This window comes from Oncorhynchus mykiss, chromosome 10 (assembly GCF_013265735.2).
Source record: "Oncorhynchus mykiss isolate Arlee chromosome 10, USDA_OmykA_1.1, whole genome shotgun sequence".
In the NCBI taxonomy this organism is placed as follows: domain Eukaryota; kingdom Metazoa; phylum Chordata; class Actinopteri; order Salmoniformes; family Salmonidae; genus Oncorhynchus; species Oncorhynchus mykiss.
In genome coordinates this window covers 57,672,089-57,695,186 of record NC_048574.1, presented here as the reverse complement: position 1 = coordinate 57,695,186, position 23,098 = coordinate 57,672,089, and the positions used below count along the sequence as shown (strand labels likewise).

The 23,098-nt window shown below is 39.9% G+C and overlaps 1 protein-coding gene across 2 annotated transcripts in view; it reads left to right on the top strand.

Annotated features, from left to right (window-relative positions):
• Nucleotides 1–8,117, top strand: part of LOC110534349 (leucine-rich repeats and immunoglobulin-like domains protein 1) — an 8,657-nt gene extending 540 nt beyond the window's left edge. The window contains exons 2-6 of one of the 2 annotated variants that reach the window (XM_036933437.1): nt 5,163–5,480; nt 5,907–6,185; nt 6,328–6,447; nt 6,871–6,941; nt 7,749–8,117. In XM_036933437.1, the coding sequence (XP_036789332.1) occupies nt 5,163–5,480; nt 5,907–6,185; nt 6,328–6,447; nt 6,871–6,941; nt 7,749–7,829 (869 nt within the window). In that variant the 3' untranslated portion in view covers nt 7,830–8,117. The remainder of the gene's footprint in view (nt 1–5,162; nt 5,481–5,906; nt 6,186–6,327; nt 6,448–6,870; nt 6,942–7,748) is intronic. The other variant, XM_036933438.1, reaches the window with a different exon arrangement.
• Nucleotides 8,118–23,098: the final 14,981 nt, after the last annotated feature.

Here is a 23,098-nt window from a genome sequence, read left to right as displayed (position 1 = left end):
ATATAAAGTTACACAGCTGATATAAAAAGGAGGCATCGACCCATTTGCTAATGTTGTAGGGAGTTTTTATGTGCAACAGCAATTACTGGGGGCTGGGTGATGTTTTTTGGTCCGTTTTTTCCACTTTTATTTTTCAGGGGGTGCTACAGCACCCCAATTTCACGTGGCTATGTTCACAAGCGTTGATGGCTACACCTAACAACAGTTGTGTGAAAAAAACTCTCTGTTTTATCTCATAGAGAAAGCGAAGTTGATCAACTTGAGTAACTCAACGTGACTTTATCTGTTTCTCTGGGACAAATGATCTGACTGCAACCAATTTGCCTCTTATTTGAATGTTGGGATTGAATGTGAGCTCACACAAGTCATTCCCCTCTGTGTTCAGGATGGGGAAGAGAGAGCATTTCCTCTTGGTAACTAGATTTTATCAACTCACTGCATTAGATGTTTGTCCAACTTGCCTAAAGTGCTGCTCTTAAACAACTTCCCCTTTTCTGAAACTGTAACATGAACAACTGTGTTGTATGTTTCGTATGACGTTTTAAAACATTATTGTCATGATAAGAACTAGAGTTGGAAATCTCCTCCATGGTGTTGTATCATTGAAGGACAATGAGCATACTGTAGGTCCATCAACTAAATGAAGAACCCCCATAGATCAAACATTCAGGGCCTGTTTCCTGGACACAGATTAAGCCCTGGACTAAAAAGTATGCACAATGTAGAATCTCCATTAAAACAGGGTTTTAGTCCAGGACTAGGCCTAATATGTGTCTGGGAAACAAGCCCTCAAAGTATTTAAGATGTAGTGTGAGGAGGAAATGATGTGGGTTTTCAGGTTTTGGTTTTGTCTGTCAGATCTATCTTGAGTTTCTTGACTGAGGTGCTTGTGAACTGTTAAGGGACTGTAAGGTATTTATAATGAGGGATAACTGGAGAAAATCGGACCTCTCTGAAATGAATATGGATGACCCTTCAGTAATATATATTTTTATACTCCCTGACCGTTTCAAGTGAGACAAGTGACCCTCCCCTTTACCCAAAATGAAACAAAGTGGATAGCAGAGAACATGCCTACCGTTTACCCTCAATCCTAGGACAGACCAGAGCCTTTAGATATGCAGTTTTAGAAGCTGTTCTTCATTTTGTAAGCATTAGCCTACATGCCAAAATTGTCAGACAGTTGTGGATTTACATTCCACCACGGACAAGGGTAGAGGGGAAAAGATCTCCATTATAATAAAAGCACTGCATGAATCTATCATCTTATTTGAGTTCTGAGAAGAAATTGCCTTTTATAAACACATTTATGCAATTCTACTTCATTTTACATGACTGGAGACAAGCAGAATATTGTAATATCAAACCAGAGCAAGAGACTGAATGAGTGCATGCTACAGCACCAGGGAGGCTGTGATTTCAATACAGGCTGTTAAATAAGAGAAAAAAAATGTGTAATAAATGTGATAAATATTTATCTCCGAAACATGTGTGCCACAGTTATTGGCACCCCTAGAAATTCTTATGAGTAAATCTAACTGAAGTATATTCCCATTCATATTTTAGGTTTTTAAGTTCACCTGAGTTATTAGGAATGCTTAAGTGGTAAGCCAAGACTTCCTGTTTCACCGGGGTATAAATAGGAGGTGACATACAGGCCAAGTTCCCATATTTATCCATCGCTATGGTAAAGACCCGAGAATACAGTAGTGTTGTGCAACAAAATGTTGCTGGGCTGCACAAATCAGGAAATGGTTAAAAGAACATTGTTTAACGGTTGAAAATGCCCATTTGTAGAATAATAGTGAAAATTTGGTAAAAGACAATGTTCAAATTATGGCAAGAACAGCTCAAATAAGCAAAAAGAAACAACATCCATCATTACCTTTAGACATGAAAGTCAGTCAATCCGGAAAATTTCAAGAACTTTGAAAGTTCCTTCAAGTGCAGTGCAAAACCATCAACCACTATGGTGAAACTAGCCCTCATGAGGACCATCACAGGAAAGGAAGACCCGGAGTTACCTCTGCTGTAGAGGATAAGTTCATTCGAGTTACCAGCCTCAGACATTTTCAATTAACTGCACCTCAGATTGCAGCCCAAATAAATGCTTCACAGAGTTCAAGTAACAGACATATCTCAACATCAACTGTTCAGAGGAGACTGTGTGAATCAGGTCTTCATGGTCAAATTGCTGCAAAGAAACCCCTACTAAAGGACACCAATGAGAAGAAGAGACTTGCTTAGGCCAAGAAACAACAGCAATGGGCATTAGACCGGTGGATATCTGTCCTTTGTTCTGATTAGTTCAAATTTGAGATTTTTGGTTCCAACCGTCATGTCTTTGAGAGACACAGAGTAGGTGAATGGATGATCTCTGCATGTGTGGTTCCCACCATAAAGCATGGAGGACGAGGTGTGATGGTGTGGGGGTGCTTTGCTGGTAATTCAAGGCACACTTGACCAACATTGCTACAACAGCATTCTGCAGCGATACACCATCCCATCTGGTTTGCGCTTTGTGGGACAATCATTTGTTTTTCAATATGACAATGACCCAAAACACACCACCAGGCTGTGTAAGGGCTATTTGACCAATAATGAGATTGATGGATTGCTGCATCCGATGGCCTGGCCATCACATTCACCTGACCTCAACCAATTGAGTTGGTTAGTGATGAGTTGGACCGCAGAGTGAAGGAAAAGCAGTCAACAAGTGCTCAGCATATGTGGGAACTCCTTCCAGACAGTTTGAAAAGCATTCCAGGTGACTACCTCATTAAGCTGGTTGAGAGATTGCCAATAGTGTGCAAAGCTGTCTTCAAGGCAAAGGGTTTAACACTCTTTTGGTTACTACATGATTCCATATGTGTTATTATTCTACAATGTAGAACATAGTAAAAATATAGAAAAAACCTTGACTGAGTAGGTGTGTCCAAACCTTTGACTGGTACTCTATATTTGAGGGAAAAAAATGTTTTATGATAAGAATGTATTTTTTCTTTCAATTATTTTACTTTAATTAAAGTTTGTATTTGTGTGATTTTTTAAATTAAAGACCAAGAGGATAAACAATAAGACGTTTTTTCACTGCCCATTTTGCTCATATTTACCAAGGGTGCCAAAATTAGTGGAGAGCACTGTATATATTGTATCTGTTCCTAACAATATAAACAAAATCATACCGCTGCATTTAGCCTGTACAAAATATATTTTGGCCAGTTCTGAAGCTGTATGTTAGTGTAACAAGGCATGCTTGCAAATATCTTTTGTCCTCTTTTGTCTTGGTCAATTTCGACGAAGATGAATGTGTTTTATTTTAACACTTTATTAAACAGTGCATAAAGCTATACTCTGATCTTTGTTTTTTCTCATGTCAGTGTTTGCTTATCCTGGATGAGTATGACAACAAATAGACAAAAAAAACAGAGAGCACCATGTCAATGTAGGCATTTAGGGTTGGTTTCCCGGACACAAATTAAGAAATAACATTTTCATTGAAAGTATTTTTAGTCAAGAACCAGTTTGACGAAATTGTTGAATCTCTAATCAACTGTCAGCTTAGATCTTTGCTTGCTACGAAATCTAATCTTAATGTTCATCAGTCAGGCTTCTGAACAAGACATAGCACCATCTCGGCAGCATCACTGGATGTATATTAAGCAGTACTTGAGTAAAAGTAAATAAACCTTAATAGAAAATGACTCAGGTAAAAGTGAAAGTCACCCAGTAAAATACTACTTGAGTAAAAAGTATAAAAGTATTTTGTTTGAAATATACTTAAGTATCAAAAGTAAAAGTATAAATCATTTCAAATTTCTTAAATTAAGCAAACCAGACGGCATCATTTTCTTGTTTATTTTAATGTACGGATAGCAAGGGGAACGCTCCAACACTCAGACATAACTTACAAACTAAACATGTGTTCAGTGAGTCATCAGATCAGAAGCAGTAGGGATGACCAGGGATGTTCTCTTGGTAAGTGTGTAAATGTTATCATTCAGACGCCCACCCAGACCCTCCCCTATGGGTTTAGGTGTGCGGCCGGGAGTCGGCACCTTTGGGGCGGGGGGGGGGGGGGGTACTGTCACGCCCTGGCCATAGTATTCTGTGTTTTCTTTATTATGTTGGTTGGCCAGGGTGTGACATGGGTGATTTATGTGTCTTGTTTTGTAGTCTATGGGGTTGTGTTCAGCTGAGTGTTCTAGGTAAGTCTATGGTTGCCTGGAGTGGTTCTCAATCAGAGGCAGGTGCTTATCGTTGTCTCTGATTGGGAACCATATTTAGGCAGCCATATGCTTTAGGTATCTTGTGGGTGATTTTTTCCTGTCTCTGTGTTTTGCACCAGGAGGTTAGGACTGTTTCGGTTTTTCAACGTTTTCTTATTTTGTATATGTATATTGTTCACGTTATCATCTTCAACCAACCATAACCACTCTGCATTTTGGTCCTCCTCTCCTTCCCAGGAAGAAAACCGTTACATGTTGCCTTTTCTACATTGCTTTGTTTTTGCAGTGATTTGTTAGCCTGGTGTATTTTATTTTGATTCTCTGTATATACTGTACAGCATCACTGCATTTGTGAAGGACAACATGGAAAAAGGTCAAATAAAGCCTTCTGTTTCTGGATATTCATGCTCTTCAGTGACATTCTTTCTGTGTTGGTCATCTTTGGTTAAATCATTTTAGGAAAAAATAACACAACCCATGCTGTGATAATATATTTACTCGTCTTTTATGGCGCATACTATAATTATAGTATCAACAAATGGCACAGAAATATGAAAGAGGGTAAACCATGTTAGAGTATATTGATAGTTGTAATTTGTATTTATTGGGCCGTTGTGTAACGATTTATTGAAATAACTTTTCATTAGATAACAAGTTGTATGTTTTGATGGAGGTAGTTATGGATGGAGGGAGTTAATTTTGTGTCATGTATTTAATGTTTTGAGAGTTTTAATGCATTTTGCAAATTAAATGTATCATTTTGGCCAACGTGTTTCAGTTTTGGGCTGCATGTTAATTGTTTAGAAAACGTTAATTCTGTTTGGACACATTTTATCAAGAAAAACTGCAATTTGCTACATTGCTATATTATTAGAGAATAACTATGATATTTAAGGCAATGCGTTGATATTGAGTTTCTCTTCCTCTCCACAGTACTCTGCTCAGCCCAGCATTCAGCCCAACCTGAGACTCGGCAGGTGAATGGAATTGTGGGAACGTTTTTCTATTTTCCAGAAAGGGTGTTGAACTCTGGCAATTTACTTAATCAAGACCTTGGCAGTATTGCACAGGTGCACCCTGGTAAACAAAGTAATACCAACCTTGAGAAGAGATTTAAAAACCGCCTTCACTGGAACAATGTTACTGGAGTCTTCACTTTGTCAGACCTACAAATAGATGATTCTGGGGTTTATACTGTGGAGAATACAGATGAAGGGAAGACAAAACATACATTTCAGCTGACTGTGTACTGTAAGTGTGTGTGTGTGTGTGTGTGTGCTGTAAATTACAACATCATTAAAGTGGCAATCAGCAGTAGAAACAATACTAAAGCTGTCACCTTTTGGTTTGGTAAAGAGCTGAGGGATGTTTCTGGAGAAATGTAACCACTCTCAAATTCATAGACCGAGCTATGGATTCAAGGACTGATCAGCCATCATGTAAAACATTATAGTGTGGTGATATATAGTATTTGTTTACAATTTCTTTGTTTACAAACACCAGAGTAAAACTTTTTATGGGTTCTAAGCTCAAAAAGCATTTATAAATATTCTTCAAGAATCAATGGGTACATTTCATTCATTTCTAAATCCAAAAATGAATGTACCAACTGCTCTTTGCTATTTAAAGATGAGATCCATTTCACCAATTCCCATTAATTCATTATTTATCTTCCAGATGTTCTGTCCAAACCTCAGGTCACGGTCCATGATAACATCTCCTGTAGCGTGGTGTGTTCTATGGAGAACGGGAGAGAGGTGACCCTGTCCTGGTACAAAGGAGGGGAGATACTCAACCAGACCAGCAGCCCTGACCACAACATCACCCTCTCTATACCTCTCAAGGTGGATGAACAGAACAGAGACTCTTACAGATGTGAGGCTACCAACCCAGTCAGCAAGGAGACAGCCGTTGTTCCACATTCCTGTATAGAGAGTGATCCCTTTAAGGTGACAGGTAAACACATGTACAGTAGCAATGTCACATTGCAGACATCCAGACAATACCAACTTATATATGAAACAATAAGTATGGTAGAGCTCATTTTATGAAACCCAATGTTTTAATAAAAGTATTGTTTTCTCTCTTTTTAATTTAGATGGTGATGAGAGGACTCGAGATTGTCTTATTATTGCTATAATCTGTGTTTTGGTGGCTTCAGGACTTGTTGGACTTGCAATATATCTGAAGAAGAGGAGAAACGGGCACTCACATGCAGGTATTTAGCTTTTAACGGGGTGAGGTCATTCTCCTTGTCAAAGTCAAAACATGTTGTGCACAACCTTTTTTAATTATCATGGATAGTGTTTTAGAAATGTAGGAAATGTTTGCCTGAACAACAGATGCAGGTCAAATGAAGTGGCGTATCTTCCACACTTCCTCTGCTTGGTCAGACAGTTGCATTATCTCAGACCACTTCTCTAAATGTTGAAAAAGCAGAAGGCACACACACAGAAGCACAGTCTGACAATCATTACTTTATAGCTTCTCTGGTGCCAAACAGACCTCACAGACACAGGAATCCATAGTAACATGATTTTTTAGTGTTTTCAGAACCTGTCTTGAGGATGAGCATTTGTGCATATCTGTCAGTTACTCCCAACCACGCTGTATATTTCATTTACTTTATTTGCCTTTATAGATTCACCTGAAAGAGAGCAAGTTGACGTTCAGTGTGCAGAGATAACTCACATTAAACCAGCAGAAAACCAGGTTAGTAATAATTCTACAGGCTGATAAACATAGGAGATGTAATACAGCTGCTTTATCAGCCCTCTTGTCTACAACTGTTGGCTTTAGCTCTGTGTCAGTGGGCTAATGTGGTATTGAGTTGCACCTACCACCTGAGTTTGATAACCGGTCTGATGTCACTGCAATCAGTTTTGCCAAAATTAAATGTTTGGGTTACACAATGAGACGCCACACTGCATATTGTACATACAGTACCAGTCAAACGTTTGGACACACCTACCCATTCAACTTTTCTCACAACTGCAGACCACATGTAACCATACCAACCAGGACCACCACATTAGGACCTATGCCCTCCCTGGCCTACCCATTGCTGCGCCCTTGTCCAGTCATGAGAAATCCATAGATTAGAGCCTATTGAATTCATTTCAATTGACTGATGTCCTTATATGAACTGTAATTCAGTTAAATCTTTGAAATTGTTGCAAGTTGCATTCATATTTTTGTTCAGTATAGCAATGCCTTTGATCTTCTTGTGCCTTAAACAGTATGTGTCAAGTCAGTGAACTTTTAAGCTTGGCTTCTTTGTTCCTCCCACTATATTTAGGAATGGTTCTAGATGTGTTGACTGTTGAGTTACTTTCTGCAGAACAATGAGATTAAACAACAGAGCATCAGACGTGTCTTGTTTCCTTCCTCTGGTACAAAGTATCTAATAACCAAACACATCATCATTTTTCTTTAACTTTATTCTTACACCTTTTCTCGTCCCCCATCTCTGCTCCTCTTTCCTTGTCCCTCTCAATCCTTCCCTCCCTCCCTGTCTAGGAGGAACGAAGATGTATGCCAGAACTGGAGTCACTTAGAGACAACCCTGACCTGACATTAGTTTATTATAGACTCCAGTAACATCGCATGGCTGCCAGCGAGGATGTTAACACTGCATGAAGGTTGAGAGAGAACAAGAAGTTAATGAGAGGGTGACATGATAATCCACATCCAAGTGGACTTTGAGACAAGATTATAGTAAATATTCATCTAGAACACTTTTGTACAGTTGTTCCTGGATAAAATTCCCATTTAACAATTGTGCTGTTATCATTTCAAACCTCCTTTGTTGGTCATTCTCAGTCTCTTGTTGAATTGGGGCCTCGATGAGATTCACTGATGCAGACAAATTAAATAACTATACCTAGGGTTATTAGTAGGGTGATCCCTCTTTTCAAGTGCCCATTATCCCAATGTATAGATCAAAACAAATGGAACCTCTTTTAATACAATTCACTAGTGTGTTTGCTACGCTACAGCTGGGCCGAAACTTCTTTTCAGTTCTGTCTGTTCTGTTGTTTAAATGTAGGTGCCTCCCCTGTATCTTTTTATAGCTGGTCATTGTTTAGCTTGCCAGTAGATAGCAGCTGTGTACAAAAAAAGCAGATGTTTGGTGAGATAAAGCCGCCTACTCCTCAGCACAATGGCTATTGGGCTACGTTGAAAACCACCATATAGATTCTGTTGAAACATTTCTGAGTGGTAGATCTTGGTTTGCCTTTTGACTCAGAAAGTGATCTTTGGTGAGATTTTACTGTTATTGCTTTTCACAAAATGCAGACATGATTAAGTGTAGTTCAGATCTTGCTTTGACTACAACTGTGTTCATGCAGTTTGAATGTACGAAAGTCAGAGTTTAGTTTATTAAGAAGGACCTTTTATTGCTTGTCCTTATCTAGGTACACAGTATGTAGCTCATGATCTCTTAAGAATATAATCACTCCCTCCTGCAGACTCCCCTATTAGAGCATGTTGTGCTCCACCTACATTAGCCCACATACAGTATACAGTGGGGCAAAAAAGTATTTAGTCAGCCACCAATTGTGCAAGTTCTCCCACTTAAAAGATGAGAGAGGCCTGTAATTTTAATCATAGGTACACTTCAACTATGACAGACAAAATGAGAGAAAAAAAATCCAGAAAATCACATTGTAGGATTTTTTATGAATTTATTTGCAAATTATGGTGGAAAATAAGTATTTGGTCAATAACAAAAGTTTATCTCAATACTTTGTTATACAGTGGGGCATAAAAAGTATTTAGTCAGCCACCAATTGTGCAAGTTCTCCCACTTAAAAGATGAGAGAGGCCTGTAATTTTAATCATAGGTACACTTCAACTATGACAGACAAAATGAGAGAAAAAAAAATCCAGAAAATCACATTGTAGGATTCTTAATGAATTTATTTGCAAATTATGGTGGAAAATAAGTATTTGGTCACCTCCAAACAAGCAAGATTTCTGGCTCTCACAGACCTGTAACTTCTTCTTTTAGAGGCCTCCACTCGTTACCACTATTAATAGCACCTGTTTGAACTTGTTATCAGTATAAAAGACACCTGTCCACAACCTCAAACAGTCACACTCCAAACTCCACTATGGCCAAGACCAAAGAGCTGTCAAAGGACACCAGAAAAACAAATTGTAGACCTGCACCAGGCTGGGAAGACTGAATCTGCAATAGGTAAGCAGCTTGGTTTGAAGAAATCAACTGTGGGAGCGATTATTAGGAAATGGAAGACATACAAGACCACTGATAATCTCCCTGGATCTGGGGCTCCACGCAGGATCTCACCCCGTGGGGTCAAAAAGATCACAAGAACGGTGAGCAAAAATCCCAGAACCACACGGGGGGACCTAATGAATGACCTGCAGAGAGCTGGGACCAAAGTAACAAAGCCTACCATCAGTAACACACTACGCCGCCAGGGACTAAAATCCTGCAGTGCCAGACGTGTCCCCCTGCTTAAGCCAGTACATGTCCAGGCCCGTCTGAAGTTTGCTAGAGAGCATTTGGATGATCCAGAAGAAGATTGGGAGAATGTCATATGGTCAGATGAAACCAAAATATAACTTTTTGGTAAAAACTCAACTCGTCGTGTTTGGAGGACAAAGAATGCTGAGTTGCATCCAAAGAACAGCATACCTTCTGTGAAGCATGGGGATGGAAACATCATGCTTTGGGGCTGTTTTTCTGCAAAGGGACCAGGACGACTGATCCGTGTAAAGGAAAGAATGAATGGGGCCATGTATCGTAAGATTTTGAGTGAAAACCTCCATCCATCAGCAAGGGCATTGAAGATGAAATGTGGCTGGGTCTTTCAGCATGACAATGATCCCAAACACACCGCCTGGGCAACGAAGGAGTGGCTTCGTAAGAAGCATTTCAAGGTCATGGAGTGACCTAGCCAGTCTCCAGATCTCAACCCCATAGAAAATCTTTGGAGGGAGTTGAAAGTCCGTGTTGCCCAGCAACAGCCCCAAAACATAACTGCTCTAGAGGAGATCTGCATGGAAGAATGGAACAAAATACCAGCAACAGTGTGTGAAAACCTTGTGAAGACTTACAGAAAATGTTTCAGAGGAGCTAGCCAACAATACAGCTAACACAATTACTTCCATCTGAAACTGGAAAGACTGCAAACTAACTTTGTTTTACCTTTTTTCAATTGACATTTCCTTGTATATATCCATAAAAATGATGCCAGCTGATTCATGATTTTGACAGGCTGAGAAACTCTGCCTAATTCTCTCTCTCGTCCCAACTCCCGACCCCTACACATTCATTACTAATGGGACAGTTGGAGATCAAATCTGAATATTGAAAAAATATTGCATATGTTGGAGAGACAGACAACAAGGTTTATACAAATCTCTGCTGTTGATAACTACATGTTAGTCTAAAAGAAATGTGAGATAATGTCTGGATGCTTTTTGTAGTGGAGATCAAGTTTATAAATTGCTTGGCTGGGCTGATGAGACAGTAGATTGCGCAGTCAGATGGAACAGAGTAAATAGGCATTTTAACGTTATAGATTTATCCGGAGGAAACCTGTGGAATAGACACCGGCTGGAATATGCATTTAACCAATCAGCATTCAGGATTAGACCCCCATTGTATAATATGTCCTGTTTCATGTTTTGTGTAGACCCCAGGAAGAGTAGCTGCTGCTTTTGCAACAGCTAATGGGGATCCTAATAAATGACCAAATACCAAATGTAGCCTACTGCTAGCGGCAAATTAGGAGGGAACACTGTAATTGTTTGGGTGGTTTTCAAGTGTATTTCTCTATTTATTGAGTTTAAGTGTATTTGGGACATTTTGTCCTGTTTATTTGGGACATTTTGTTCTGTTACTTTTAATGCCAGGCAGCTGTACATTTCTAATATTAAAATATTGACTAATCCTAATGTTTTTTTCTTCTAATGTATTTTCCACATATAGTGGTTTAACATTTTTATATTTCAGTATACTGTATACTGTACTGTACATATTACACCATGTTGTACACTGAGACAGTGTACCGTATAGTGTAAGTCTTGAAAGATGTGTCAGCAAAATGTTCTCAAACCTTTCTATGCTTTTACATTTGGACTGTGCTCATTCATTATTGTGCCAATTTATATTTTATATAAAAACATGTCTTGTATATTATGCCATGCCAAATATAATTTTAATCACATTTGGTCAGAAAACACGAGTGCCTCATTTATCCTTCTGTGCATTTGTGTGATGTATTTTTCCACAAAGATCAGATTGTGCAATGTTGTGATTCCAGTGTTTTGTTAAATAACATGTATATTTTATATTTTAAAAACAACTTTACGATAAAGTGGTCTGACATAACATCACCATCTTTTCAAATCTCTGATCATGGTCGATAATGCATTGTTTAGCCAGCTACACCTGTGTTTCATAAATTAACTGCCCACTTCCAACACTTGCTCTGGAAAAAAATACTTCCCACAATCTCTTTCACTTGCTGAGTTTCAGACTGGGCTGAATGCTGGGCTTCAGAGAGTAGATAGCTTAGATATCTCAGTATCAACACACTTCTCACTAAGTACAGTATATATTATATACGTAAGTTACAAAATTTAGAGCATGTTTTTTTACAGTTAAGACCCCCAAGAACGGCAGTCTTTTTTTGCTCATGCTGCAACACATGTCTGGAAACTAACTGCAGCATTTTCACCCATCTCACTTCTCTGCTCATGATCTATTTAATAAAGCACATGACCTGTTCCTCAACCACTCGTCTTTCACTCCACCATCTGGCCTCTACATGACAGATAGACACTGACCACGTAATCCCCGGAAACCACCAATATTTTCTGTTTAGAGTGGAGCAGTTTAACTCACCTTTAACATGCAGTGTAAATCCATGCCTACTTTGGATGAAATGCATTAATGAAAAGCTGATCCTTATTACGTTCAAATACAGTGCCTTGCGAAAGTATTCGCCCCCCTTGAACTTTGCGACCTTTTGCCACATTTCAGGCTTCAAACATAAAGATATAAAACTGTATTTTTTTGTGAAGAATCAACAACAAGTGAGACACAATCATGAAGTGGAACGACATTTATTGGATATTTAAAACTTTTTTAACAAATCAAAAACTGAAAAATTGGGCGTGCAAAATTATTCAGCCCCCTTAAGTTAATACTTTGTAGCGCCACCTTTTGCTGCGATTACAGCTGTAAGTCACTTGGGGTATGTCTCTATCAGTTTTGCACATCGAGAGACTGACATTTTTTTCCCATTCCTCCTTGCAAAACAGCTCGAGCTCAGTGAGGTTGGATGGAGAGCATTTGTGAACAGCAGTTTTCAGTTCTTTCCACAGATTCTCGATTGGATTCAGGTCTGGACTTTGACTTGGCCATTCTAACACATGGATATGTTTATTTTTGAACCATTCCATTGTAGCTTTTGCTTTATGTTTTGGATCATTGTCTTGTTGGAAGACAAATCTCCGTCCCAGTCTCAGGTCTTTTGCAGACTACATCAGGTTTTCTTCCAGAATGGTCCTGTATTTGGCTCCATCCATCTTCCCATCAATTTTAACCATCTTCCCTGCTGAAGAAAAGCAGGCCCAAACCATGATGCTGCCACCACCATGTTTGACAGTGGGGATGGTGTGTTCAGGGTGATGAGCTGTGTTGCTTTTACGCCAAACATAACGTTTTGCATTGTTGCCAAAAAGTTCAATTTTGGTTTCATCTGACCAGAGCACCTTCTTCCACATGTTTGGTGTGTCTCCCAGGTGGCTTGTGGCAAACTTTAAACGACACTTTTTATGGATATCTTTAAGAAATGGCTTTCTTCTTGCCACTCTTCCATAAAGGCCAGATTTGTGCAATATACGACTGATTGTTGTCTTATGGACAGAGTCTCCCACCTCAGCTGTAGATCTCTGCAGTTCATCCAGAGTGATCATGGGCCTCTTGGCTGCATCTCTGATCAGTCTTCTCCTTGTATGAGCTGAAAGTTTAGAGGGACGGCCAGGTCTTGGTAGATTTGCAGAGGTCTGATACTCCTTCCATTTCAATATTATCGCTTGCACAGTGCTCCTTGGGATGTTTAAAGCTTGGGAAATCTTTTTGTATCCAAATCCGGCTTTAAACTTCTTCACAACAGTATCTCGGACCTGCCTGGTGTGTTCCTTGTTCTTCATGATGCTATCTGCGCTTTTAACGGACCTCTGAGACTATTACAGTGCAGGTGCATTTATATGGAGACATGATTACACACAGGTGGATTGTATTTATCATCATTAGTCATTTAGGTCAACATTGGATCATTCAGAGATCCTCACTGAACTTCTGGAGAGAGTTTGCTGCACTGAAAGTAAGGGGGCTGAATAATTTTGCACGCCCAATTTTTCAGTTTTTGATTTGTTAAAAAAGTTTGAAATATCCAATAAATGTTGTTCCACTTCATGATTGTGTCCCACTTGTTGTTGATTCTTCACAAAAAAATACAGTTTTATATCTTTATGTTTGAAGCCTGAAATGTGGCAAAAGGTTGCAAAGTTCAAGGGGGCCGAATACTTTCGCAAGGCACTGTAGATTGGTTGGACAATCCTCCATAGATAGTTACATCATCACAGAAGTAATTGTCTTCAAACTATAGCTAGGGTTAATAAGAATTAGGCAAAGACTCAGATTCTGCAAAGGTCCATTATAGTTTATTCATGAGATCTCTAAAGTCAACCAAAATGTGAGCAGTCTTTATAACCCCTCTACACACACACACACACACACACACACACACACACACACACACACACACACACACACACACAGAGAGAGAGACAGTTTTATTACTTTTCTACCAGCCTTGGCAGTTTCTCGCCGTTCTTTTCCTCCCCTGATAAGAGAGGCATAGGAAGGGCCCTCCTGTTGTCAGTTATCGTGTGTAGTCTACCAGCCTCTGTTTTCTCCACATATTTCTCCCTCTTAACTTGTCCCACACATGTATTATTGGAATATAGTCTTATACGTTTCAGGGTGGAATTATTTAGTCATTACCTTAAACATTTAAATTCCCTTCTCAGAAACACAAACAAGTCTATACAATTCCTGTTATAGTTTGAGAAAAGTAATGGGAGAGAAGGAAAGTCATCTTTCAGAGGAAAATTTAATTCAGTTCAATTCTAACGAGAGATGAATCAATTAACAGACACAGACACTGTAAATGTGGAGTTTATAATCATTGTTCCACATGTCTTGTGAATCAAAACAACCAATCAAGTGTTGGCATACTCTGTAGTTATGGACTCAATCAACAGTATTTTATGTAAATCTTTTCACCTCCAATAAGTAGTATTGATTACAAAGACAGAAGGTTACTTAAGACAAAAAAATAGGCGGGAGGTTGGTTGGGGAGGATGGGTAAGGTGTATATCGCTAGCAATCCAAAGGTTGTGTGTTCAAGTTGCATCAGGGTGAACTGTAGCATTTTAGCTTACGCTTCCCCCAACCATTATTCTAACCTTATCCCAATTCACGTAACCTTTTACTTAATTATCCTAACCTTTTTTGTTGCTTTTCCTAACCGCTAACATAAATTCTCCACGTAATTCTCTTTGTTGTTACAACACAACAAGCAACCTTGTCTCAGAGAAAGACGTATAATACTATACAGTGCATTCTGAAAGTATTCAGACCCCTTCCCCTTTTCCACATTTTGTTACATTACAGCCTCATTTTAAAATGGATTAAAGTACTTGTTTTCATCAATCTGCAAACAATAACCCATAATGACTAAGTGAAAACATGTTTTTTACATTTAAATTCTTTATCTAAATAAGTTTTCAGACCTTTTGCTATGAGACTCAAAATTGAGCTAGGGTGCATCCTGTTTTCATTGATCATCCTTCCGACATTTCTACAACTTGATTGGAGTCCACCTGTGGTAAATTCAATTGATTGGACATGATTTGGAAAAGAACACACCTGTCTATATAAGGTCTCACAGTTGACAGTGCCAAGCCTTGAGGTCGAAGGAATAATCCACAGAGCTCAGAGACAGGATTGTGTTGAGGCACAGCTACCAAAACATTTCTGCAACATTGAAGGTCCCCAAGAACACAGGGCCCTCTCTCATTATTTAGTGGAAGATGTTTGGAATCACCAAGACTCTTCCTAAGGCTGGCTGACCAGCCAAACTGAGCAATTGGGGGAGAAGGCCCTTGGTCAGGGAGGTGACCAAGAACCCGAGGTCAATCTGACCGAGCTCCAGAATTCCTCTGTGGAGATGGGAGAAACTTCCAAAAGGGCAACCATCTATGCAGCACTACACCAATCAGGCCTTTATGGCAGAGTGGCCAGACGGAAGTCACTCCTCAGTAAAAGGCACGCTTGGAGTTTGACAAAAGGCACCTAAAGGACTCTCAGACCTTGAGAAACAAGATCAAACTCTTTGGCCTGAATGACAAGCATCCCATCTGGCCTACCATCCATACCGTAAAGCATGGTTGTGGCAGCATCATGATTTGGGGATGTTTTTCAGCAGAGGAGACTGAGAGACTGGTCAGGATTGAGGGAAAGATGAACGGAACAAAGTACAAAGAGATCCTTGATGAAAACCTGCTCCTGAGCGCTCAGGACCTCAGACTGGGGAAAATATGAACCTTCCATCAGGACGACGAGCACACAGACAAGACAACGCAGGAGTGACCCAGCCAGAGCCCGGACTTGAACCCGATCGAACATCTCTGGAGAGATCTGAAAATAGCTGTGCAGTGACGCTCCCCATTCAACTTGACAGAGCTGGAGAGGATCTGCAGATAAAATGGGAGAAACTCCCTAAATACAGGTGTGCCAAGTTTGTAGCATCATAACCAAGAAGACTCGGGGCTTTTATCGCTGCCAAAGGTGCTTCAACAAAGTACTGAGTAAAGGGTCTGAATACTTGGGATATTTCATTTTTTTACATTTGCAAAAATGTCTAACCTTATTTTTGCTTTGTCATTGTGGGGTATTGTTTGTAGATATATTTTTTAAATCAATTCTAAAATAAGGCTGTAACATAACAACATTTGGAAAAAGTCAAGGGGTCTGAATACTTTCCGAATGCACTGTACATCCTCCAAAATGTATGATAAGTTACATCATCCGATTCAGAGGAACTATGATACCTTCCTCTATTTCGTGTGATAATGTACACACGCCCTTCCATTCATAATGTAACCTAACAGAAAGTAATGTAACATACTAAATGGGGGGGAACATAAAATCAGCAAAAAAAGAAATGTCATCTCACTGTCAACTGCTGTAAATATTTGTATGAACATAAGATTCAACAACTGAGACATAAACTGAACAAGTCCCACAGACATGTGACTAACAGAAATGGGATAATGTGTCCCTGAACAGTCGGTATCTGGTATGGCCCCCAGCTGCATTAAGTACTGCAGTGCATCTCCTCCTCATGGACTGCACCAGATTTGCCAATTCTTGCTGTGAGATGTTACCCCACTCTTCCGCCAAGGCACCTGCAAGTTACCAGACATTTCTGGGGGGAATGACCCTAGCCTTCACCCTCCGATTCAACAGGTCCCAGATGTGCTCAATGGGATTGAGATTCGGGCTCTTCACTGGCCATGGCAGAACACTGACATTCCTGTCTTGCAGGAAATCACACACAGAACAAGCAGTATGGCTGGTGGCATTGTCATGCTAGAGGGTCATGTCAGGATGAGCCTCCTGGAAGGGCACCACATGAGGGATGAGGATGTCTTCCCTGTAACGCACAGCCTTGAGATTGCCTGCAATCCCAACCCAACAAGCTCAGTCCGATGATGCTGCAACTTACCGCCCAAGACCATGACAGACCCTCCACCTCCAAATCCATCCCGCTCCAGAGTACAGGGCTCGGTGTAATGCTCATTCCTTCGATGATAAACACAAATCCAACCATCACCCCTGGTGAGACAAAACCGGGACTCATCAGTGAAGAGCAATTTTTGCTAGTCCTGTCTGATCCAGCGACGGTGGATTTGTGCCCATAGGTGACGTTGTTGCCGGTGATGTCTGGCGAGGACCTGCTTTACAACAGGCCTACAAGCCCTCTGTCCAGTCTCTCTCAGCCTATTGCTGACAGTCTGAGCACTGATGGAGGGATTGTGCATTCCTGGTGTAACTCGGGAAGTTGTTGTTGCCATCCTACAGTGCCTTGCGAAAGTATTCGGCCCCATTGAACTTTGCAACCTTTTGCCACATTTCAGGCTTCAAACATAAAGATATAAAACTGTATTTTTTTGTGAAGAATCAACAACAAGTGGGACACAATCATGAAATGGAACGACATTTATTGGATATTTCAAACTTTTTTAACAAATCAAAAACTGAAAAATTGGGCGTGCAAAATTATTCAGCCCCTTTACTTTCAGTGCAGCAAACTCTCTCCAGAAGTTCAGTGAGGATCTCTGAATGATCCAATGTTGACCTAAATGACTAATGATGATAAATACAATCCACCTGTGTGTATTCAAGTCTCCGTATAAATGCACCTGCACTGTGATAGTCTCAGAGGTCCGTTAAAAGCGCAGAGAGCATCATGAAGAACAAGGAACACACCAGGCAGGTCCGAGATACTGTTGTGAAGAAGTTTAAAGCCGGATTTGGATACAAAAAGATTTCCCAAGCTTTAAACATCCCAAGGAGCACTGTGCAAGCGATAATATTGAAATGGAAGGAGTGTCAGACCACTGCAAATCTACCAAGACCTGGCCGTCCCTCTAAACTTTCAGCTCATACAAGGAGAAGACTGATCAGAGATGCAGCCAAGAGGCCCATGATCACTCTGGATGAACTGCAGAGATCTACAGCTGAGGTGGGAGACTCTGTCCATAAGACAACAATCAGTCGTATATTGCACAAATCTGGCCTTTATGGAAGAGTGGCAAGAAGAAAGCCATTTCTTAAAGATATCCATAAAAAGTGTCGTTTAAAGTTTGCCACAAGCCACCTGGGAGACACACCAAACATGTGGAAGAAGGTGCTCTGGTCAGATGAAACCAAAATTGAACTTTTTGGCAACAATGCAAAACGTTATGTTTGGCGTAAAAGCAACACAGCTGAACACACCATCCCCACTGTCAAACATGGTGGTGGCAGCATCATGGTTTGGGCCTGCTTTTCTTCAGCAGGGACAGGGAAGATGGTTAAAATTGATGGGAAGATGGATGGAGCCAAATACAGGACCATTCTGGAAGAAAACCTGATGTAGTCTGCAAAAGACCTGAGACTGGGACGGAGATTTGTCTTCCAACAAGACAATGATCCAAAACATAAAGCAAAATCTACAATGGAATGGTTCAAAAATAAACATATCCAGGTGTTAGAATGGCCAAGTCAAAGTCCAGACCTGAATCCAATCGAGAATCTGTGGAAAGAACTGAAAACTGCTGTTCACAAACGCTCTCCATTCAACCTCACTGAGCTCGAGCTGTTTTGCAAGGAGGAATGGGAAAAAATGTCAGTCTCTCGATGTGCAAAACTGATAGAGACATACCCCAAGCGACTTACAGCTGTAATCGCAGCAAAAGGTGGCGCTACAAAGTATTAACTTAAGGGGGCTGAATAATTTTGCACGCCCAATTTTTCAGTTTTTGATTTGTTAAAAAAGTTTTAAATATCCAATAAATGTCGTTCCACTTCATGATTGTGTCCCACTTGTTGTTGATTCTTCACAAAAAAATACAGTTTTATATCTTAATGTTTGAAGCCTGAAATGTGGCAAAAGGTTGCAAAGTTCATGGGGGCCGAATACTTTCGCAAGGCACTGTATACCTGTCAAGCAGGTGTGATGTTCGGATGTCCCGATCCTGTGCAGGTGTTGTGGGCATCTTTCTTTTGGTGTTTTTCAGAGTCAGTAGAAAGGCCTCTTTAGTGTCCTAAGTTTTCATAACTGTGACCTTAATTGCCTACCGTCTGTAAGCTGTTGGTGTCTTAAGCCCTCGTCTCAAAAATATTTAAACAACAGTGTATTTAGCTCAGAGCTGATGGCAATAAAGGATAATGATGTATCTTACCTTCTTCATCTCCAAGGCCTCCATCTTCACAGTGTGTAGTGATGTTGACAGTGATGGTCTGTTTCGTGACAGGACTGGCAGCTAACCAACTGTAAATTGAGTTGTAATGTTCTCTCTCTACCTCCAGAGGGAGTAAGAGGTTAGGTTGGTGGTGAGATCAGGTCTGTTGAGATCTCACATGCACCTTTAAGGTCCTAACCATTAGGACATGGAGAGCTAAACTTAAGTTTAGGCTGTTATGTCTTGTCGGTATGTAGGCCTAGGTTTACCTTTTTTTTAACTTAAATTATGTGCTTTTGGTTTATTGATTGCAGCCTAACATGGTGGTAATTATGTTAAAGGAATTACTTGTGCTGAACATACCAGCAGCCTATTTTGCCACTACGCCTGAACCTTAAGTGAAATCCTGTTTGTCCTAATAATTCAAATGAAAGGACATTGCATAGTCCTACGATGTGGATGCTTTTTTGATTGGGGTTTGGGGTTTCCCTAGCGAAATAAAGGTTACTTGTTCAAATTAATTTGCGATTAACCTGAGATTAGATTGGAGAACATTTTGAATTTCACTGTGAACTTATACAATTTTATACTTGCGCTCGTGGATCCCAGGAAGAATATCTACTGATTCTTTAACAGCTAATGGGGATCCGAATAAAATCAAATCAAAACTGTTTGCAGTTTGTATTACCTTGTATGCTTCTGTGTTCTATTTATGTGAGGTACACTATGTGTGTAATGTATTGTATTTGTTGTTCACCCACACAAAGATGAGAGGCATGGATGAACATACTCTTATCCCAGCAGCAGCCTTTGTGGTGTATTTCAAGTGTTCTTCAAAAGACAAAAGGCAATTTTAAAACCGTCCCTGCACTCCTGCGGTGTCTATAGACATCCCCCAAATCAGAGTTTGTCATCTAGGTTTGGCCCTGGGCCAAATTGTGTCGGAGCCAATAGTCGTCGGGCCAGAACATAAGTTGTAATGTAATATTAGCTCAATTCATTCGGCCTACACTACAATTTGAACAACATTTTTAACTCATCTGATTAGTACATAATGAATTCATAAATATTCTCACAAAATCACATCTCTATTCAATTACTATTTTTGGCTATTTCTCTGTGGGTTAATTGGTGGGAAAACAGGTCTATGTAGCCCACTGTAGGCTACAAGTCTTTGTTATGCTTCAACATTTGTTCAGAACAATTCGTTTGACAGCAAGAGATAAGTATCATAAGAAAGGTGGAAATAAAAATTGAAGTTTCAGGGAAGATCGTACAGAGATAGGTTCATCTTTCCATATTTTCCAAATCCCGAGCCAATGTGTCTTATTTTCAATGAAAATATCCCTGTTTGCAAATAATTCAATCTCAGACGTCATTAAAAATCAAGCATATAACTTTCAAAGTGGCGTTGAAGCGTTAATAACTGCAAGCTACACAAGGCTTTTTTGGCGGACATATTATGTCACTTAAACTGGTTAAATCTGCAGTTCCATGGAAGAGGGAAAACGGTTGTGTAGCCTACATGGTGGGAAAATGTGAGGCCTTTACTAGGAAGCTTGAGTTGTTCGATTTGGACTTGTCATCTGGAAGGCTGCTACACTTCAGTACACTGAAGAAACGACAGGCAGAGGGGACCAGGCCGCAGCATTATCACAGAGGTGATGGAAGATTTCACCAAACAGCTGAGGGACAACTTCTCCACCATATGGGAAGACTACAGCATGCCCAAGGATATCATTGCGTTTTTACGTGTTCCTCTCACAGTCCGCCCAGGTGGAGAATTCTCCTCCCTTGCTAATGAAACGACACCCTTGCTGATTAGGCCGCAATTCAATTAAAACTGAGTTGATTTGAATTCCAGACATCAAGACTGTTAAATCAGACTGTTAAATAGTCACCACTAGCTGGCCTCCACGCTGAACTTAGTCACTGTTACAGCCCTGTGTACAGTGTCTTTGAACACTGGTTTATTCCACAACCATGCTGTTTTGAGACTTTCTTATTTCACAGTGTAGTTTCACAAGGCAGCTGTCCCTAATCTTTGCAAAGACTTCACAATGGGGAAGAGACAAATAAAGCATTTACCATAATCTCAAAAGGTCAAATGATATACAATTAACACTACTATATTTGGCATTAGCCATACTCTAAATCCCACACTTAAGCACTTTCAATTAATTTAGTTTGAACAGATTTTTGGTGCTTGTCACCTTGGCCATGTGGTTGATGATATCAGTCAGGGATGGTGTTTTTCTCCAAGCCCCCATACTCTATAATCTCTGTTTCTCTGCAGGCCCACCACATCCTGTCCAGTTTAGAGACAGCGACCCTCACTACACGACTCCATAAAGAGAAATAAACATAATTTATCATACTCCTTGTATCTTCAATCAATCAAATTGATTTAGAAAAACCTTTTTACATCAGAAGATGTCATAAAGTGCTAATACAGAAACCTTAAAATTATCTTATTAGCATTTAATCCAACTAAGATGCTATTGATGAGCTCGTGGTTGTGTATTTCACAGCAAGAGGAAGAGAGTTTAAAACCTGAACAAATCTCAAACACTAAGACCCCGTCTCTCTTGCCCTGCTATCTGTGCATGGTAGCCACACTTTCCAGTTCCGACTACGCCTGGCAAGCCATTATTACCACACGATTCAAGTACTTAACTTTTTTTTTACAATGGCTAATGCATTTTTTATTATCATGATTGTCTCCACATAGCAACGTTTCCTACTGCACTTTGTATTGCCTTACTGATAGGGCTGTATATCTGACTAGATGCTTAAGAACTCTAAAACCACGCTTGTGAAAAACAAAATGCCTCCAGCTGTCCACTACTGTAAATAAAAACACAAAATATCTAATGCATTCATGAATTAAATTACTTTAGCCAACATGTTGCGGTTCATCTGAAGAAGGTGCACATGGGACTATTTATATAATGAATATGAAATCGGAGGGCAGAAGTGATTAAATATTAAAGCATTAGACCTCTCACTAAAGGCGTCAGTCAAACAAAAGTTACACTTAAATCCAAACTGGTAGGAGATTGTAAGAGTACATGGACATAATGGCTAGATCATTTTTCAAGCTGTTCAAACATTCATAGGTGACCAGCATGGTCAAATAATATGAGCAGTGGTTATAGAAGGTGCAACCGGTCAACACCTTAGGAGTAAATGTCAGTCGGCTTTTCATAGCCGAGCATTTAGAGGTCAAGACAGCAAGTGTGTGTGTGTGTGTGTGTGTGTGTGTGAGTGTGTGAGTGAGTGAGTGAGTGAGAGAGAGGATCGAAACACACACAAACACACACAGTAACACGTGTTAATGAGTTCCCGAAAGTCGATCTGTTATCCATCGATTAGTTTACTTGCCCCGGCTGCTGTACGTGTGAAAATCCCCCATATTTGCAATGTATTCAATGCTTAAGTACTCTAAAGTTTTACACAGTATCTTTTCATCAACATCTTTTTTGCTTTCGTTAAAATAATAATAAAAAAGACTTCCAAAATGTTTATTTCAACTACTGTACAGTACATCTATGCTACCTTTTAGTTGCACTTCCCCCCAGTTCCACCACCACAGGTAAAACCTTGCTGAGGTGATCAATGTATTTGTTGCATTGTTTTATCGTCAGTTTCTTGCTATTAGGCTTGGAAGAGTTAAACATACATTTTTCACAGTAAAGTAGGCTAATGAATGCAACAAATTGTTGCTTACTGGAACACCAAAAGTCATCCAATTGATATACTAGGATTTGAAGCATTAGCCTACCCACGTGTGGTCAACTATTTCAGCA